Genomic DNA, 19,220 nt, shown 5'->3' with positions numbered 1-19,220 from the left:
GCGGGGCCTGGGTTGGCTGTGTGGGCGGGGCCGGCGCTGTGATTGGTGCTGGGGCGGGGCCTGGGTTGGTTGTGTGGGCGGGGCCGGCGCTGTGATTGGTGCTGGGGGTAGGGGCGGGGCCTGGGTTGGCTGTGTGGGCGGGGCCGGCGCTGTGATTGGTGCTGGGGCGGGGCGCGGGGCGGGGCCTCAGCCTCCCAGCTGGTCGGGGCTGAGCCCCAGTCAGTGTCGGCTCGGGCTCTGGGATGGGGCTCGGGCTCGGGCGCGCGGGCGGCCGCCCCCTGACACCCGGACCATGAGCGGTGCTCTGCTCCTCAGCCAGAGGGGCTTCTGCACACGGCTCGGAATGAGCGGGTGGGAGTGTGAGGGGTCCGACCCCCCCCACGGCACCGACTCGCTGGTCAGGAACACACGTTACCGCAGGACGGCCCCCGGGTCACTCCGCCGCCCCGTCTACATCCACCCGCCCCGGCACTACCCAGGTGACGAGAGGCCGAGCCTGAGACAGAGGAGCAGTCTGTGCGTGTGTGTGTCTGTGTGTGTGTGTGAGTGTGTGTCAGTTAGTCTGTGTGTGTGTCTGTGTGTGTGTGTGTGTGTGTCTGTGTGTGTGTGTCAGTTAGTCTGTGTGTGTGTGTGTCTGTGTGTGTGTGTCAGTCAGTGTGTGTGTGTGTCTGTGTGTGTGTGTGTGTGTCAGTTAATCTGTGTGTGTGTGTGTGTGTCTGTGTGTGTATCAGTCAGTGTGTATCTGTGTGTATGTCTGTGTGTCAGTGTCTGTGGGTGTGTGTGTCAGTGTCTATGTGTGTGTGTGTGTGTCAGTCTGTCTGTGTCTTGTCAGTGTGTCTGTCTGGATCGGTGTGTGTCTGTCTTGGTCGGGGTGTGTGTGTGTGTGTGTGTGTGTGTCTTGGTCGGGGTGTGTGTGTGTCTTGGTCGGGGTGTGTGTGTGTGAGTGTCTTGGTCGGGGTGTGTGTGTGTGAGTGTCTTGGTCGGGGTGTGTGTGTGTGTGTGTGTCTTGGTCGGTGTGTGTGTGTGTCTTGGTCGGGGTGTGTGTGTGTCTTGGTCGGTGTGTGTGTGTGTCTTGGTCGGGGTGTGTGTGTGTGTGTGTCTTGGTCGGGGTGTGTGTGTCTTGGTCGGGGTGTGTGTGTGTCTCGCGCTCTCTTGGTCACCTTTGATATCTCTGGTGTTTGATGCCTCTCATTATTTGATGAGATAAACTGTGCTGTTTATGTTGGAGCTGACACTGAAACTGCTAATAATAATAATAATCCTGGAATCTGACACAGCGAACGCCTTATCACAGCTGCGGCACAGCTCACAGTGTTTGGTGTCAAGTGGAGAGGGGTTGTTTGTAGGCGAACGTGGCAGCCAACGTGTGTACAAATGTGTTTGCGGATCACATTCCAGGTGTCTGTGGGGAGTGGGTCCCCTCTGCCCCCACACAGAATGTCAGTGATATTGGATTGTGTCAGAGTTTCGCTGTGAGTGTAATTGCAGTGAACGCCCTAACCCTAACCTCTCCCTGGTTATTCTCTCTGACACTGTGTGTGTGTCTCCCTCTTGGTCTCTCTGTCTCTATTTTCCTTTCCCTCTCTTTCTCTCTGTTCCTCTGTCTGTGTTTCACTCAGTTTCTGTCTCTTGCTCTCTCTGGTGTCTGTCTCTCTCTGTTTGCCTCTTTCTGTTTCTCTTTCTGTCTCTCTCTGTTTGTCTCTCTGTTTTTCTCTCTCTCTCTCTTTGTGTTTCTGGGTTACACACAGGCACACCCTGTCCTGTTCAGCCTCTGACTAATCTGTTGGCAGATTAAACCATTAATGGATTTAACAAACTCAAGTGTTGAGAGAGACGTGCACAGACAGACAACAACAACAAATTACATTTCACATCGGGAGGATGTCCAGGGCACTGTAGATGGAGAGAGACACACACACACAGATAGACTGACACACAGACAGCGAGACAGACATACACACACACACGGATAAACATACAGGCACAGAGAGCTGAACACACACACGCGGTGAGCACGTTGTCTGTGGCCGGTAGACGTGTCTATCTGCTGCTATTCTGGGAGCAGCTGGTGCTGATTTCCCGCCCTGTAATCCCGGGAAGAGCCCGGCTCTCCGATTGGGATTTATTCCAAGCTGCAAATCTAATTAGCAACTGGGGTGGACAGATGGCGTGGGGTGCAGCCCCCGCTCAGTGCTCAGTGACTGACCTTGCGTGGGGGGCGACGTTGACCGATGCAGCTGAAACTCTTGTCCGTACCTTCGTCGCTTCCAGGCAGGTCTATTCCAGCGGCCTCCCCGCTGGTGTCCCCAGGCTTCACCGTACACAAATGTAATTAATCCCACACTCCGGCGCCCGGATACTCACCTGCACAAAGCTCTGCGCCCCCATCACCCCAGTCCGTGCCAGACTCCGCTGCCTCCCAAATACCAAATGGATCGATTTCAAGATCCTCTCACTGGTTTCCAAATCAACCACAACCCGGTTGTTAGTCGATTGGTGAATGGCTTTTCTGGAGGTAATAACCCCTTCAAAAACATTTTTTTTCAATTATAATAATAATAATGTGATCACCTAATCCACAACAGTCTGTGGGACAAAATATACGACAGTCAGTTCACTTTACAGTATATTCTGTGAAGTTTTGAGATGCCTCAAAGACGTGACAAGGCGCTGTATCAAGTGCAAGGATGGATTACTGATTATTATTGGTGTCTCGCGCCCGGGTCAAGGTCCAGAGCGCAGAGCAGCCGTCAGTCAGGATGACCTTTGCCCTCCAGCGCCCACGGGCCTTTAGCAAACGTCTGAATTATTTAAATAGAAACGCTCCCTCTCGTCGGCGTGGCAATGGCAAGGGCACCGGTGACATTTCGGGATGGCCCGTAACTGGCATTTGCCCGTAAACAGCTTCCCTCACCTTTGTTATTCCCTGACGCTGTCTCTCCTGGTCGCTTTTTTTCCTCTTTGTCTCTCTGTGAGTGTGTGTGTGCGCGCGAGTGAGCGTGTGCGTGTGCGTGTGTTTGCGTGTGGGAGGGGAGGGTGGGTTCGCGTTTCAGTGACTGGAGCAAATTGCAGCTCATAGTGGTCACCATAGTCACCGGTGCTGGCCTCACAACAGGGTTTCTGGTAATCACTGTAATTATAGGCCTTGATTTCCCTGCCCCCACTCCCCCCCCACTCCCCCCAGTTTATAGTTTTTTTATAGACTATAAAAGATTTTTTTGGTGCCTTTGGCAGATATTTTACATGTGCCACAAACAGTGAGGGAGCAATTACACCGGGAGATTGTCTGTCGGCCAAGCGACCGGGAGAGAGAAACTACCTTCTCTTTTCCAATAGCACCACAGGATCTTTAATGGCCACCTGAACGGGCAGGCGTTTGGTTTAAGGACAGCATCTCCAACAATGCGATGCTCCCTCCCTCCCCCCCCAGCACTGAGCTGGAGCCTCAGCCTAGATTGTCAGCTCAGAGTCCCCAACGTGGGGCTTGAACCCACAACCACCCGAGTTGGAGGCACGGGTGCGAGTGGCTGAGCCTTTTGTTGTGGTCAGCCGGGTGCTTGACACGTGCGGAAACCCATCACCGTGCTTCAATATTGCAAACCAGACTGAGAGTTCCATAAATCCCACCAACACATGGAAATTCCAGAGGTGTTAATTGGAATGAGATGGTCTCTCTCTCTCTCTCTCCCCCTCTCTCCCTGGAGGGACACATCCTGTTTACCTAATTCTGGAATGTATTAGCACAGGTTGGCAAGAGCCAAGGCTCGGAGACCCCAGAGTCCCTGTCCCCAGTGACTGGTTGGCCCTTCCATCGCATTGTTGGAGATGCCAGTGAGCCGGGCCGGGCCGGGCTGTCATCAGCAGTGAGTGCCCTGGGATACTGTGGACCCTCCTGGCTCAGGAACCGGACTAGAGACCGTCACCGGGGGGGGATCCATTCTGATATGCCATTGCCAAACATGTCACCTTGGAGCCAGTTCCACTGCAAGGAGACCCCACTCCCACCTCCCCCCCCCCCACCCCCGCCCCAAAGAGGATAAGGAGAGCTGACTTGACAGAAAGCTGTAACCTGGGTGGGGGGGGGGGTGCTGGCACCTGCCTTTGTTCAGTGGGTGTATTGGATGCCCACGTGGTCAGGTCTTTCTAACGTGCCCATTGTGCTAACCTGTCCCAGCACGTCTCAAACACTTCATTGTGTGTTTCCCTGACAAGTTTCTCCTCTCTCTCTTTCAAACTCTCTCTCTCTCTCTCTCTTTCCTTCCCAGATGATAAACTCGCTCACGGCTGTTTGTGAGACATTTGCTGCTCGCAAAATTGGCTGCTGCCTTTGCCCACAAATTCACTATATTTTACACTAAGGCACTGTGAGACGCCCTTCACTCCTCACCTCCCTCCTCCACTCCTCACCTCCCTCCTCCACTCCTCACCTCCCTCCTCCACTCCTCACCTCCCTCCTCACCTCCCTCCTCCACTCCTCACCTCCCTCCTCCACTCCTCACCTCCCTCCTCCACTCCTCACCTCCCTCCTCCACTCCTCACCTCCCTCCTCCACTCCTCACCTCCCTCCTCCACTCCTCACCTCCCTCCTCCACTCCTCACCTCCCTCCTCCATTCCTCACCTCCCTCCTCCACTCCTCACCTCCCTCCTCCACTCCTCACCTCCCTCCTCACCTCCCTCCTCCACTCCTCACCTCCCTCCTAACCTCCCTCCTCCACTCCTCAGGAGGTGTAAGAGGGAGGTGAGGAGCCTCTGGGGGTGGGTGTCTCTGGGCAGTGATCAGGAACGAGGGGGGGACCTGGCAGATTTCCTCCACCAGACGCTCAGAGCTGATGTGACTGAGCCTGAAATTGTTGCTTGTGACTGTGCCACGAGTCTCTGCGAGGGGCTCCGAGGGGTCACGAGGGGCTCTGAGGGGTCGTGAGGGGCTCTGAGCGGTCATGAGGGGCCGGGCACAGATCGGGATTATTATTTTCCGGCTGATTGCGGAGACGTCACTGTGCACAGACCGGCTGCCGCGTTCGCCCTCACTACAATCACTACAATTCATAGTGAGTCCTGTGACGCTGTGAGATGCGGCTTCTGTTGGAAAGGCACCGGGTCAAATATCAGAATATTTTAATAATAATAATCCTTCCATTTGATACAGCAGCTGATCATGTTGTGGAGACGTCTCAAAGCGCTTCACAGGATTTACTGTAAAGTGGATTGACTGTATTTTGTGGGAAAAAGATTATTATTATTATTTACCTGCCCCCAATCCCCAAGATATCAGACTCCGAGGTCTCTCTCTCCTCGCTCTCTTAGGGGAAGTCTTTGTCTGTTCCCATCTATTCAGATGCTAATGTGAGCGGAGCTGTAAATGGTCTCCTGTGTTTGGGGGGGAGAGAGACAAGGAGAGCTCCTCAGGTCCCCCACCCCCTCCCCCGGGATCTGTAGGCAACCCTGAGGGAAATGTGACTGGAGACGCCCTGTCAGGGAGAGAGAGGTATCACTGTGCCTGTGTGTGTGAGTGTCTATGTCTCTCTGTGAGTGTGTGTCTCTGTTGTGTGTCTGTGAGTGTGTGTCTCTGTATGTGTGTCTGTGTCTCTCTGTGAGTGTGTGTCTCTGTCTGTCTCAGTGTGAGTGTTTGACTCGTGTGTAGGTCTCTCGCTTGTGAGTCTCTGTGTGCCTCTGTTGGTGTGTAACTCGTGTGTGTCTCTGTGAGTGTGACTGTGTGTGAGCGCATGTGAGATGGGCTGAGAGGAACGTCCAAGAGGTGGGGGTTGAAGGATGGGAAAGTTTAGCTGGTGACAGGGGAGGGGGTTGCAGGATCAGAGAGTGGGGCTGAGATCAGTGGCACGGAGGAGACTGTGTATGTCTCCCAAGTTTTTGTGTGTGTCTTTGTGTGTGTTTGTGTCTCTCTATCCAGTATAGGTGTGAGTGTGTCTCTCTAGTATGTGTGTGTGTCTCTAGTATAGGTGTGTGTGTGTCTCTCTTGTATAGGTGTGTGTATGTCTCTCTAGTATAGGGGTGTGTGTGTGTGTCTCTCTCTTGTATAGGTGTGTGTATGTCTCTCTCTAGTATAGAGGTGTGTGTGTGTGTCTCTCTTGTATAGGGGTGTGTGTGTGTCTCTCTCTCTAGTATAGGTGTGTGTCTCTCTCTCTCGTATAGGGGTGTGTGTCTCTCTCTCTAGTATAGGTGTGTGTATGTCTCTTTCTCGTATAGGGGTGTGTGTGTGTGTGTCTCTAGTATAGGTTTGTGTGTGTCTCTTGTACAGGTGTGTGTGTGTCTCTCTTTCTAGTATAGAGGTGTGTGTGTCTCGGACTGAGTGTGGTTTACAGCTGCACCTCAGTCAATCAGAGCTTGCCATTTGATGGCACGCCCGTCATGAATACTTAACCTCCAAACTGTGATGAAATTGTCTTAAAGGAACAAGGCAGCTCAGTGAGCAGTGTTCCCCTCCACACACAGTCACTACACTTAACAGCGGTTTCTATCAGTCACTGAGACGTGTGATATTAGTCTGTGGCTCAGGCCATAGTTAAACAGAATCCAGCCAACTCCATCTTAATCCTGATCAATAATACCATCGGGAGCCTCACCCCTGTCACTGTCTATATCAGGGCTGAGTGTGAGAACCTGTGTCACGGTGTCAGCCTGACCTAGTCTCGCATCTCCAGTCAGCAGGTTGTGGGTTCAAGCCCCGTGTCAGGGATTCTGCGCTCACAGTCCCTCCAGGCTGACGCTTCAGTGCAGTGCTGCGGGAGCGCTGCAATTGTCAGAGACGCTGTCCTCAGATGAGGTGTTAAGCCGGGCTCCTGTTGTGCTGCTTCAGGTGTTCAATGTCCCGCTGCGCTGTTGGAAAAGAGAAGACAGTTTCTCTCTCTCAATGTCCTCGCCGACAGTTTCCCAGATAAAATTGCTCGTTCACTTCACGGATGTTTATGGGTTGCTGCAGTGTGCAAATTGTCTGCTGTGTTTGCTAACAAAGTCACTGAGCTGTACAGTGAAACTCTTTGAGACATTTTGATGTATGTGTTGTATTAGGCTGAGAATTAGTGCCTGTTGGTGATTCCACTGTTCACACCCACAGGCTGAGAGAAGGTGTACACATGAAGGCCTGGGAGCGTGTTAACACTTTGTCACAAGGGGCCAATAAGGCTGACATCCGTGGGAAAATTTGAGAGGGAATTCAATACAAAAGATAACAGAGAGAGAGCAGGGAATGGGGTTAGAGTAGAGAGCTCCAGTGGGGGAGCGAGCCCCAGCACAGACACGATGGGGAGAGAGAGAGCAGGGAATGGGGTTAGAGTAGAGAGCTGCAGTGGGGGAGCGAGCCCCAGCACAGACACGATGGGGAGAGAGAGAGCAGGGAATGGGGTTAGAGTAGAGAGCTGCAGTGGGGGAGCGAGCCCCAGCACAGACACGATAGGGAAATGGCCTCTCTGTGTAATTGCTATGATATCCTCTCTCTCTCTCTCTCTGGCACAGACATGACGCTGCTCTCTGCTCAGGCCAGCTCTCTGGAGGCCACGGGGCTGATCCCGCGGGAGAACCCGGAGCAGAAGATGCTAGAGAAGCGAGCGAAAGTGATTGAGGAGCTGCTGCAGACGGAGGCAGATTATATCAAGGACCTTGAGATGTGTGTGAGCACCGTACTCACCCCACTGCGAGAGAGCCAGGTCAGCTTGGCGCTTCCTTCACCCCCCCACCCTCCCCCCTGCACTGCCCGACTGCCGAGTTAGCGAGGGGTAAATCAGATAGGGATTTCCCCCCAACACACTTTCCCTCCCTAATAATTGCCTGGTTCCCCTCACACTGTCTGTGTGTGTATATGTCTGATGTGTTTGAGGGACGGACATTGCTGTGTGTAAAATGCCACAAACGTTGACAGCGATTCCCAGTGAAGAGAGTTTTCCCTGACGGGCGAGTGTGAGTGTGTTGACAATGACGACGATGGTGATGGAGATGTTGAAGAAGATGATGATGTGATGATGATGATCTGGTTCCCAGGTACAGAAGGTGGACTGCGAGTCTTTATTTGGGAACATTCTCACTGTCATCGACCTGGCCACGAGATTGCTCACATCACTGGAGGAGACAGACACAATAGGTAATATATATAGAACTTAACATGTAGGAGCAGGCGTAGACCATTCGGCCCTCCGAGCCTACCCCACCATTCAATCATGGCTGATCTTCTAATCTAACTCCAGCTAATAATAATAATAAATAATCCCTCCAAAAACAAAACAATAATAAATTGGTCATTTTCAATCTACGACTGTTTGTGGGACATTGCTGTGCGCAATTGGCTGCCGCGTTCGCCCACAAATATACAGTCAATTCACTTTACAGTGTGTTCTGTGAAGCGCTTTGGGACGTCCTCCCGACGTGAAAAGCACTATATCAAATGCAAGGATTATTATTATTATTATAACCTGACGCCCTGCTTTATCCCCATATCCCTTAATCCCTTTTGCAATAAGAAATCTATCTATCTCAGTCTTGAATATGTTCAAGGACTGAGCGTCAACAGCCCTTTGGGGTAGTGAGTTCCATACATTCACCACCGTTTGAGTGAAGAAGTTCTTCCTCAACTCAGTGTGAAAGGGCTGCCTCTGATTTTAAGGTTGTGAGCCCTGGTTTTAGTTTCTCCAATCGGGGAAACAATCTCCCACTATCTACTCTATTATGGCCTTTGATGATTCATAGATTCATAGAATGTTACGGCACAGAAGGAGGCCAATCGGCCCATCGAGTCTGTGCGGCTCTTTGACAGCAACTGACTTTTATTAACCCCACTCACCAGCTTTCTCCCCATAACCCTGCAAACCCGTCTTCCCCAGATACCTGTCCAGTTCTCTCTTAAAAGCTGTTATCGAATCGGACTTCACTGCCCTTTTGGGCAGATCATTCCAAATCCCAACAACTCGCTGAGTGAAAACATTTCTTCTAACCCTAACCTCCCCTCTGCTTCTTTTGGTAGATATCTTAAGACTGTGACCACAGGTCACAGACACACCTACCGGCGGAAACAGCTTTTCCCTATCTCGCCTGTCGAAACCTTTCATGATCTTGAAGACCTCTATCAGGTCCCCGCGTAACCTTCTCTGCTCTAATGGGAAATGTCCTAACTTCTCCACTGTCCTCATAGCTAAGGTTCCCCATTCCTGGTATCATTCTCGTGAATCTCCTCTGCACCCTTTCCAGTGCCTTAATGTCCTTCCTGAGGTAAGGTGCCCAGAACTGGACGCAGTACTCCAGCTGAGGCCTAACCAGTGTTTTGTACAGATTAATCATAACCCCTACTCTTACACTCTATGCCCCTACTAATAAAGCTCAGTACACCAAATGCCTTTTTTACTGCCCTATCTACCTGCTCTGCTACCTTTAATGATTCGCTTACTTGAACACCCAGATCTCTCTGTACGATCACCCCCCCCTTAAGATTGAGCTCCAAGTCTATATTGCCTCCTATCATTTTTCCTCCCTAAGTGTATCACCTCACACTTATCCACATTGAAATCCATCTGCCACATGTCAGCCCATCCCACCATTCTGTGTATGTCTGCCTGCAGTCCGTCACAATCTGCTTCACTATTTACTGCCCGACCTAACTTGGTATCATCTGCAAACTTGGAAATAGTGCTCTCTATGCCCAAGTCCAGATCATTAATATATATTAGAAAGAGCAGTGGTCCCAATACCGATCCCTGGGGGACACCGCTGCACACCTCCTCCCATTGCGAGAAACACCCATTAACCATCACCCTCTGCTTTCTGTCACTCAGACAGTTCTTAATCCAAACTGCCACTGTCCCCTTAATACTGTGGGCCTCTAATTTTTGGATTAATCTCTTATGCGGTACTGTGTTAAAAGCCTTTTTGAAATCCATGTAAATAACGTCCACCGCATTTCCCTCATCAACCCTCGCAGTCACCTCTTCAAAACATTCTATTAGATTTGTTAGGCAGATTTGCCTTTTCTATAGGTTTCTATGAGATCCCCTCTAATTCTTCTATATTCTAGAGAATATAGGCCCAAATTGGTCAGCCTATCCTCGTAACTCATCCCCTTCATCCCTGGTACTAACCTACTAAATCTACGCTGCACCCCCTCTAAGGCAAGTACATCCTTCCTTAAATGAGGAGACCAAAACTGCACACAGTATTCCAGGTGTGGTCTCACAGGGCCCTATACAGTTGCAGTAAGACTTCCCTACTCTTATACTCTAATCCTTTCATAATGAACGCTAACATACCGTTCGCCTTCCTAATTGCTTGCGCACGCGCGTGTGTGTGTGTGTGTGTGTGTGTGAGAGAGAGAGAGGGTGGGGGGACAGTGTTTTAAGGGGAAAAAATGATCTTAACAAAATGAGAATATTGTTTGATTTCCACGCTCCCCCCCACCCAGGCCCTGTGTTCCTGAGATACCGTGACGAGTTGGAGGAGGTTTACAATGTTTATTGTCAGAACCACGAGGAGGCCATCGCTTTGCTCGAGGTGTACGAGAGAGAGCCCGAGATCCAGGCTCAGCTCAGCTCCTGCCTCCAGGAACTCCGGTACGCAGCCTGGAAAGGGGCGGGGGGGGGGGGGGGGGGGAGATGGGCAGGAGCTCGCCGGGGCCGGAGCTCATGGGAGTAAGCCCCCCCATGTCACTGACTTTGAGCCCACAGTCCAGGCCAACGCTCCAATGCAGCCCAGGGCAGGAGAGGGCATTGTCGGAGATTCTGTCCTTCACGTGAGATGTCAAACCGAACTCCTGTCTGTGCCCAGTCCAGGCGGATGTTGAAGATCCTGCGGGGCTGTTGGAAAAGAGAAGAGATTTTCTTTCTCTCTCTCTCTCTCTCTCTCTCTCACTCCCCAGTGTCCTGGCCAGCAATTCCCCAGATAAAATCGCTCATTTACTTCATGGTTTTTGGAGGTTGTTGCTGTGTGTGAATTGGATGCCGTGTTTGCCTCCAAAACAGTGTCACTATCTTAACACAGAGAGACCCAGACACACGCACACACAGACCCATGACACACGCACACACAGACCCATGACACACGCACATACAGACCCATGACACACGCACACACAGACCGAGACCCAGGTACACGCACAGACTCAGGCAGACACATGCACAGACCCAGACAAACGCACAGATCCAGGCACACACACACACACACACACACACACACACACACACACATACATACATACACGGAAGTGTAGACAGACAGAAAGACACGCAGACGGACGCAGTGAGTCTCTTGTGAAGTTTGCAAACTGCTCTTCTTGTAATCCCGTTTTCTTTCCCCCATTTATCCCCCGCTCCCCCTCCCCCACAAACACAGGACAATATATCGTCAGTGGTAAGTGAGACCCGTGCGTGCAACCTTTAACCCTTAACCTTTATCACAGCTTGTGTGTTTGTTTGACCCTCACCAATGCTTCAGTCTAACAGACGAACGATTTCATGGCTGATCGCTCCTGCGGGTTCCATAAGCTTTTGCTCTGTGCCTCACTCGCTCCTTTATCCCACGTTTCGCCCACAAAGTATAGTCACTTCACTTTACAGTATATTCTTTGAGACGTCTCAACGATGTGATCAGGCGCTGTATCCAATGCCAGGCGCGACTGGGAGAGAAAACAGAGTTTAATTCGTCCCGGCGTCCTGGCCGACAGTCCCTCAAATAAAATGGCTCACCTCATGGCTGTTTGTGGGATGTCGCTGTGCGGAGATTGGCTGCTGTTTGTCACTGCACTTTACAGTAAAATTGTGTGAAGCACTTTAAGACATCTCGATGGCGTACATCAGGAGGTGTATCAAGGGTGAAGATTTCAAACAGAATGTAGCATTGCTGAAACTATTGCACCCTCCGCAGGGCACACATGGCATTACAGCAGCTGTGTGTATGGGGGGGTGGTATATGGGTGTGTGTGTGTATGGGGGTATGTGTGTATATGGGGATATACATGGGTGTGTGCGTGTACATGGAGGTGTCTGTGTATATGGGGGGATGTATATGGGGATGTACATGGGGGTGTGTGTGTGAATATGGAGGGGTGATTATGGGGGGTATATATGGGGAGGGTGTATATGGGTGTGTGTATATGGGGGTTGTATATTGGGTAGTGTATGTGGAGGCTATGTATAAGGGAAGGTTGTGTATGTGGGGGGGTATATGGCAGGGGGTTGATGATCTCGGAGTCCTGCTAACCCTCTCTCTGGCTACATTAGGGGCAAAACCAACTACATAAACCTGGGCTCGTTCCTGATTAAGCCGGTGCAGAGAGTGATGCGATACCCACTGCTGATCACTGAGCTGCTGGGCTCCACCCCAGCCTCGCACAGCGACCACCAGCCCCTCGCACTCGCCCTCTCCTCCCTCAGGGAGCTCAACGTCCACATCAACGAGTGCAAGAGACGCAAGGACCTAGGTAAGAGATGGGCTCGACCTCATCACCCCCTCCCCCAGCACAGCCTAACCCTCCCCTCATCCCTGACGCCTCACCCCCCCACCCTGACCATCACTCTCTTTCACACTCTCTCTCCCACACTCACTCTCTCCTCTCTCTCCCACTCACTCTCTCCTCTCTCTCACACTCCCTCTCTCTCCTCTCTCTCTCACTCTCTCTCTCTCTCTCTGTGCAGTGTTGAAGTACCGTAAAGGGGACGAGGATTCTCTGATGGACAAGATCTCAAAGCTGAGTATTCACTCCATCATCAAGAAATCCAACCGTGTCAGCAGCCACCTCAAGCACCTGACAGGCCTGACCCCCCAGGTAACCCCGGCCCCCACAGGCAACCCCGACCCCCCCAGGCAACCCCGGCCCCCACAGGCAACCCCGCCCCCCACAGGTAACCCCGCCCTCCCACAGGTAACTCCGACCGCCCCAGGTAACCCCGGCCCCCACAGGCAACCCCGACCCCCCCAGGTAACCCCGGCCCCCCCAGGTAACCCCGCCCCCCCACAGGTAACCCCGACCGCCCCAGGCAACCACGCCCCCCCACAGGTAACCCCGCCCCCCCAGAGGTAACCCCGACTCCCCACAGGTATCCCCGACCACCCCCCCAGGCAACCCCGATCCCCCTCCCCAGGCAACCCCGTCCACCCCAGGCAACCCCGCAGCCCCCCAGGCAACCCCGCAGCCCCCCAGGCAACCCCACAGCCCCCCAGGCAACCCCGCCCTCCCACAGGTAACCCCGACCCCCCAGGCAACCCTGCACACCCCAGGTAACCCCGCACACCCCAGGTATCCCCGTCCCCCCCCAGGTAATCCCGCAGCCCCCAGGCAACCCCGCACCCGCCAGGCAAACCCACACCCCCCCCAGGCAACCCTGCACCCCCAGGCAACCCTCCCACCGCCCCCACCCCGGGAACAGTGGGGCACTGACCGTGGACAGATCTTGTTAGTGTTCAAACATCTCGGGTGAGATGGCTGACCGCCCCCTCTCTCTCTCTCTCTCTCTCTCAGATAAAGGACGAGGCTTTTGACGAGGCTGAAAAGCAGTTTGGAGGCCTGGAGCGGCTGATAAAGTCCTTCGTCCGGGATGTGTCCCTGTACCTGCAGCACATGAGGGTAACTTGGAGGAGGGGGTGGGTGGGACAGTCAGCGCCACCGCAGGAGTCATGGCAACTGGGGGGGGAATCACCGTGATTACTCCCCAAGATCAGAGACTCACTGGGGGGCGATTCCATAGTGAAGCGCGGCACAGCCAGGCTGACTGCCCCCCCCTCACGATCCCTCTCTCGCACACACTCTTCTCTCTCGCACGCTCGCTCTTTCTCTTCCTCTCACACTCTCTCACACACACTCTCTCTCCCACACGCAAACGCTCTCTCTCACACACTCATTCCCACTCTCTCTCTCAGGAATCGGCCTCAGTGACGGTTTTAGCTGCGATGAGTATGTTGGACCTGCACCGGGAGCAGAGTCGGACCGATCTCGAGAGTTTCCATCGCGTTCAACGCTGCATCAGCGACAAACTCTTCACCGACTTTGTGAGTGACCACGTCTCACACCTCACTCTCTGTCTTACTCCCTCTCATTCTTTCTGTCTGTCTCGGACTCACTCACACTCTCATGCTCTTTCTCTCACTCTCTTTCTCTCTCTCTCTCCCTCGCTTCCTCTTTCTCTTTCTCCCACTCTCAGTCTGCTCTCTCCTCTCTCTCTCTGTCAATCTCCCTCTCTCACTCTCCCCCTCATTCTCTCTCTCTCTCGCCCTCACTCTCCTCTTTCTCCCAATCTCTCTCTCCCCGGAGCAGAAGGAGCGTACAGAGCGGTTGGTGACCGGGCCGCTGAGTCAGCTGCTGACCATGTTTGCGGGGCCGCACAAGCTGGTGGGGAAGCGCTTTGACAAGCTGCTGGATTACCACACATGCCGGGAGCGAGCGGAACGCCTGGGTGGCCGCCGGCCGCTGGAGGAGCTGCAGGCCGCTCGCAACGACTACGAGGCCCTGAACGCCCAACTGCTGGCCGAGCTGCCGACCTTCCACACCAAAGCCCAGGACCTCTTCCTCGCCTGCGTCCGCAGCTTTGCCGAGGCTCATCGCGAGTTCGTGAGGGTCACGCTCGATGAACTCGAGCCGCTGGCTCAGGTACGGGGACGTAGGAACCAGAGGAGGCCATTCAGCCACTCCAGCCTGTTCCACTATTCCATTAGATCATAGCTAATCCGTACCTCAACTCCAACTATCTGCCTTTGTTCCATATCCCTTGATACCCTGACCTGACAAACATCTATCTGAGGGGTGGGGGTAGGGAGGGGCTGACCAGCCGCTGGGATCCCAGTCCGGACTGACGCTCCAGGGCAGCGCTGGGGGAGAGCGAGCTGGATGGTTGATTGAGATGTGAATCCGAGCTCCTATCTATGACTGTTCAGGCGGGTGTTAAAGATCCTGCTATGCTGTCGGGACAGAGAAGGGAAGAAGGTCAGACCAGTCACTGGGGCAGGGAATCCTCCCACTCAGCTCTCGCTAACCCTGCGAGCCAAAGCCCTGATGGATTGGGTGGTCCTCGCTGGACAAGCAGCGGGAAAGCTGGACAAGCAGCGCTCTCAATATGTGGTTTAGCTGATTAGACTCCAGCAGGTACCCCAACACACTCTCTGGGGTCTCTAAATCTTGGGCCAATCTACGCCTAAAACTTTTGGGAATTCGGTAAGCAGGGGGTACGTGACTTCTGGGAGTCGTGCACATTCCATTTGAGAGACAGGAATCTCCGTGTGTAGGCGGCACGTGTGGAACTCTCTGGTTTGGAGACTCGTTAAGCACAATGATCCCCCAGTGCCTCGGCCTTCGCTTCCTCCCTTTCCTCCTTCAAGGCCGGTCTCAAGACCTTTCTCTTCGACAGTGCCTTCAGCTCCACTCTCAACTCTCTGCCCCCTCCTCGCTCCCTCCCTTCCCTCCCCTCACCCTGACCATGTCCCCCCTCTTCGGCCCCTCCCTTCCCTCCCTTCACCCTTTTCCCCCCTCTGCGCCCCCTCCCTTCCCTCCCCTCACCCTGACCATTTCCCCCCTACTCGGGTCCTGACCCAACTGTCCAGCGCTTTGTCCAACTGTCCAACTGTCCTCCCGACGTGAAAGGCGCTCTGTAAATGAAATCTTGTTGTTGTTGTTGATGATGGGTTTTCTGTATGTGTTTGACAGCGGCTGAACAAAAACCACCTGTCATTCTTAGTCGTTCTCTCTCTCTCTCTCTCTCTGCTCTCTTTCTTTTTCTATTTCTGCCTCTCTCTGTCTTTCTGTTCTCTCCCTCTCTCTTTCTCTGTCTGTCTGTCTGTCTGTCTCTCTGTCTGTCTGTCTGTCTGTCTCTCTCTCTCTCTCTCTCTCTCTCTCTCTCTCTCTCTCACGCTGACTCTCATGGTGTTGCTCTCGGTCTCTCTCTCCCCCGCAGATGACCGCTCTGGGTCGCAGGGACGCGAGCATCGTGGCGATGTTCCAGGAGCAGCACGGAGCTGTCCTGCAGCAGCTACAAGTCTTCAGCTTCTTCCCGGACTCTCTGCCCCCGGCCAGGCGGCCGTTCGAGCGCCGGGTGATAGAGCGTCAATCCTGCCGCGGGCAGCCGGTGAGCACCGCGCAGCCTCGGGACTCGGCTCCACCACCCCGGCCCCACCCTCCCTGGCCCCCCCCACCAAGGCCCCTCCCCCCAGGCCCCGCCCCACTCGCTGCGTATCAGTTCCTGACCTCTCGCTCAGTGAGGATTGTGACCTGTGCCCCAGTCTCTCGGGGGGTGGGGGGGTGTGATGGTGTCTCTGTGGGGGCGGGTGGGGGGTGTTTGAGGTGTGACGGTGTCTCTGGGGGGGGAGTGGGGGGTGTTTGAGGTGTGACGGTGTCTCTGGGGGGGGAGTGGGGGGTGTTTGAGGTGTGATGGTGTCTCTGTGGGGGTGGGTGGGGGGTGTTTGAGGTGTGATGGTGTCTCTGTGGGGGTGGGTGGGGGGTGTTTGAGGTGTGACGGTGTCTCTGTGGGGGTGGAGTGGGGGGTGTTTGAGGTGTGACGGTGTCTCTGGGGGGGGTGTTTGACATGTACCTGGTGTCTGGCAGGCGGCACAGCCGATGCAGACGGAGGAGCAGAGGGCAGGGCTACTGGCGCGGTTCGAGCCGGAGAAGCTGTACCAGGCCAATCGTAACTTCAACGCTGCCCAGGAGCTGGACGTGACCCTACAGGAGGGCGACCTTGTTGCTGTCATCAAACTGCAGGACCCCATGGGCAGCCAGAGCCGCTGGCTCGTAGACAACGGAGGTCAGGCCTCAGCTTGTCACTGAGGAGCGCGGGAGGGGTGGTAGGGGGGTTGGGGGAGCTTCTTGGCTGGATGGGGTACTGGGGGGCACGGGATAATAATAATAATAATCCTTGCATTTGATATAGCGCCTTTCACGTCGGGAGGACGTCCCAAAGCGCTTCACAGAACACACTGTAAAGTGAATTGACTGTATATTTGTGGGCGAACGCGGCAGCCAATTGCGCACAGCAATGTCCCACAAACAGTCGTAGATTGAAAATAATCAATTTATTATTGTTTTTGGTTTTGGAGGGATTATTATTTTATTGGGGGGCCAGGGTATGGGGGGGCGTAGAGTACTGGGGGGCCAGGGTATTGGGGTCGGGTGTCACTGGGTTGAGTAGCCCTCACCTCTCTCTCTCTCTCTCTTGCCCTCACAGTGATGAAGGGCTTTGTGTACAGCTCGTTCCTGAAGCCGTACAGCCCTCGCCGGAGCCAGTCTGACATCTCGGTCGGCAGCCATTCCTCCAACGAGTCCGGTTACGGCGGCTCCTCCCCCATCATCTCCCAGCAGAACAGCAGCTCCCAGCAGCCGGCTCCGAGCCCCAGCCCCAGCCCGGCACAGCGTCCACAGGGCAACAGCAACAGTACCCCCAACCCCAGCGAACCCGGCCCCACCGCGGATACGAGGGCCCCCTCCCCTCAGCGACGGAACCTTCCAGAAGCTCCTGCCTCCCCCCCGCGGAGGCCGGCACCGGGTGAGCCCTACGTGAGGTCCAACGTGTCGGACTCGCTGGTGACCTACTGCACCATGCCGGCCCGGCGCTGCTCCCCCAGCGAGCCCTCACTCCCCCACCGGGCACAGGGTGCGGGCAAAACCAGGGGGCTGCGCAGGGCAGCTTCACAGGAGGATTATCTGGAGAGTGACGGTCGGGACCCCAAGCAGCAGGTGAGTGGAGAGCGGGGGGAATGAGGTGGGGGTTAATCCCTGTTATCTCCAGCAGGGAGCCAGTTTGGGGGTCACACACAGACACACACATACAATTCCATAGGCTCTGGTGCATTATACAAAGGTATTTCTATTGTACCGGCCCTGGTTGTCTGGCGGAGTCCAGGCTTCTTGTCACCTGTTCACAGGCCGGAGCTCAGCAGAACTAATGGCCTGGCCCAGCGCCTGCCCGCTCTGTCAAGAGGCTTTTTNATGCCCAGCCGGGTGTCTGTCACACACAGAAACCCGTGACCGGCCGGGTGTCTGTCACACACAGAAACCAGTCACCGTGACCGGCCGGGTGTCTGTCACACACAGAAACCAGTCACCGTGACCAGCCGCGTGTCTGACCCACACGGAAACCCGTCACCGTGACCAGCCGCGTGTCTGACCCACACGAAACCCGTCACTGTTGTTGAGAGTCTCCAGAACAAACTGAGAATTGCATGTATCCCACCTATACATGGAAATCTTAGAGATTGGTTGTTGGAATGCAATGCGCTCTCTCTCTCTCTCTGTCTCCAGGGCGGGATGCCTCCTGCTGACCCAATTACGGACAGTATTAGGCGCAGGTTGGCAGCCTCTGGGCTCTCCCTGGTCCTCATGCTGCACCGCTGCCCTGGTCACACAATCTCAATGGCACAGCCCAGGGTGGGGTTGCCGTCTGTCTCTCTCTCTCCCCCGGTGACGGTGCTCTCTGTCCCTGTTGCAGGTTTACTACGCCCTGTATGATTTCCGCGCTCGCTGCTATAATGAGCTGTCGCTGAGGAGCCAACAGCGGGTGCACATCCTGCGCTTTCACGACAGCAACGGTAACCGGGAGTGGTGGCTGGCCGAGGCCAGCGGCCGGAGGGGCTACGTACCCGCCAACTACATCAGGAAAACTGAGTACACGTGAGCCGCTTGGGGAGGGGGGAATGAGGTGGGGGTTAATCCCTGTTATCAGGGCAGCTGCAAACAAAAGGACCATCGATGGGGACCCAGCAGGAAAGGCTTCTCCTTCCTCTGAACCCGGGCATCGCCTTCTTTGTGGACGTTTGTTTCAGGGGAACGTTATTGTGTTAAAAAACTTTTTTAAAAAAAAGGAGAGGGTAAGGTTTGTATTCGGCTGAGAGGGTTTATGGGGGTGGGAAAGGGGTCTCTGTGGGACCTCGCTTTACTCAAAATGGCCAACTTACGTCACTACCCTCAACACCGAGGCTCTCTGCAGAGTTTTGATGTAAAACTTAAAGCAAAGCCGAAATGAGGCATTGCTTTAACTTCCCTTCCTCTGGCAGGAAACTGGGGGGAGGGGGAGCAGAGGTTGACCACAGGCCAATCTGTGACCGTCTAGTGGTGCGGGTGGGGGGGGCGGTGGGGAGAGGGGATCCTGAGATGTTTTGTTTTAACGCACCAACATTTTTAAATCTACTTTGTCCCCCCCTTCTCCCCGTGACGTCTCTATATAATGTTTTTTTAAATAAAATCCTGGTTCAAAATAACCACAGGAACGGCTGCAGCCAATTAAAGTCAGGCTGGAGGGCAGTTGGGATGAGG

At 54.3% G+C, this 19,220-nt stretch overlaps 1 protein-coding gene across 2 annotated transcripts; it reads left to right on the top strand.

Moving 5' to 3' along the window:
* Positions 1 to 237: 237 nt before the first annotated feature.
* LOC103186588 (dynamin binding protein) lies at positions 238 to 19,042 on the top strand. 2 transcript variants are annotated; one of them, XM_042337016.1, is made up of 14 exons: positions 238 to 479; positions 7,472 to 7,662; positions 7,994 to 8,093; positions 10,398 to 10,545; positions 11,324 to 11,341; positions 12,211 to 12,410; positions 12,625 to 12,755; positions 13,449 to 13,553; positions 13,847 to 13,975; positions 14,241 to 14,573; positions 15,871 to 16,041; positions 16,518 to 16,716; positions 17,137 to 17,645; positions 18,397 to 19,042. In XM_042337016.1, exons 1-14 carry the CDS (start codon positions 293 to 295, stop codon positions 18,580 to 18,582), a joined length of 2,607 nt encoding a protein of 868 aa, XP_042192950.1. In that variant the 5' UTR covers positions 238 to 292; the 3' UTR covers positions 18,583 to 19,042. The 2 variants fall into 2 exon arrangements, with proteins under 2 accessions (XP_042192950.1, XP_042192951.1); XM_042337017.1 differs by lacking the exon at positions 11,324 to 11,341.
* The last annotated feature ends 178 nt before the right edge of the window (positions 19,043 to 19,220 follow it).

Source organism: Callorhinchus milii, unplaced genomic scaffold (assembly GCF_018977255.1).
Source record: "Callorhinchus milii isolate IMCB2004 unplaced genomic scaffold, IMCB_Cmil_1.0 Scaffold7, whole genome shotgun sequence".
Lineage (NCBI taxonomy): Eukaryota > Metazoa > Chordata > Chondrichthyes > Chimaeriformes > Callorhinchidae > Callorhinchus > Callorhinchus milii.
Note: the sequence above shows the minus strand (reverse complement) of the source record. Positions and strands in the feature narration are given on the sequence as shown.

Excerpts from the sequence above, each read along its gene's own strand:
- LOC103186588 (XM_042337016.1), top strand. The coding sequence starts at position 293 with ATGAGCGGTGCTCTGCTCCTCAGCCAGAGGGGCTTCTGCACACGGCTC. Across the intron at positions 12,411-12,624 it reads CAAGAGACGCAAGGACCTAG|TGTTGAAGTACCGTAAAGGG; the intron begins GTAAGAGATGGG and ends CTCTCTGTGCAG. Across the intron at positions 13,554-13,846 it reads TGTACCTGCAGCACATGAGG|GAATCGGCCTCAGTGACGGT; the intron begins GTAACTTGGAGG and ends TCTCTCTCTCAG.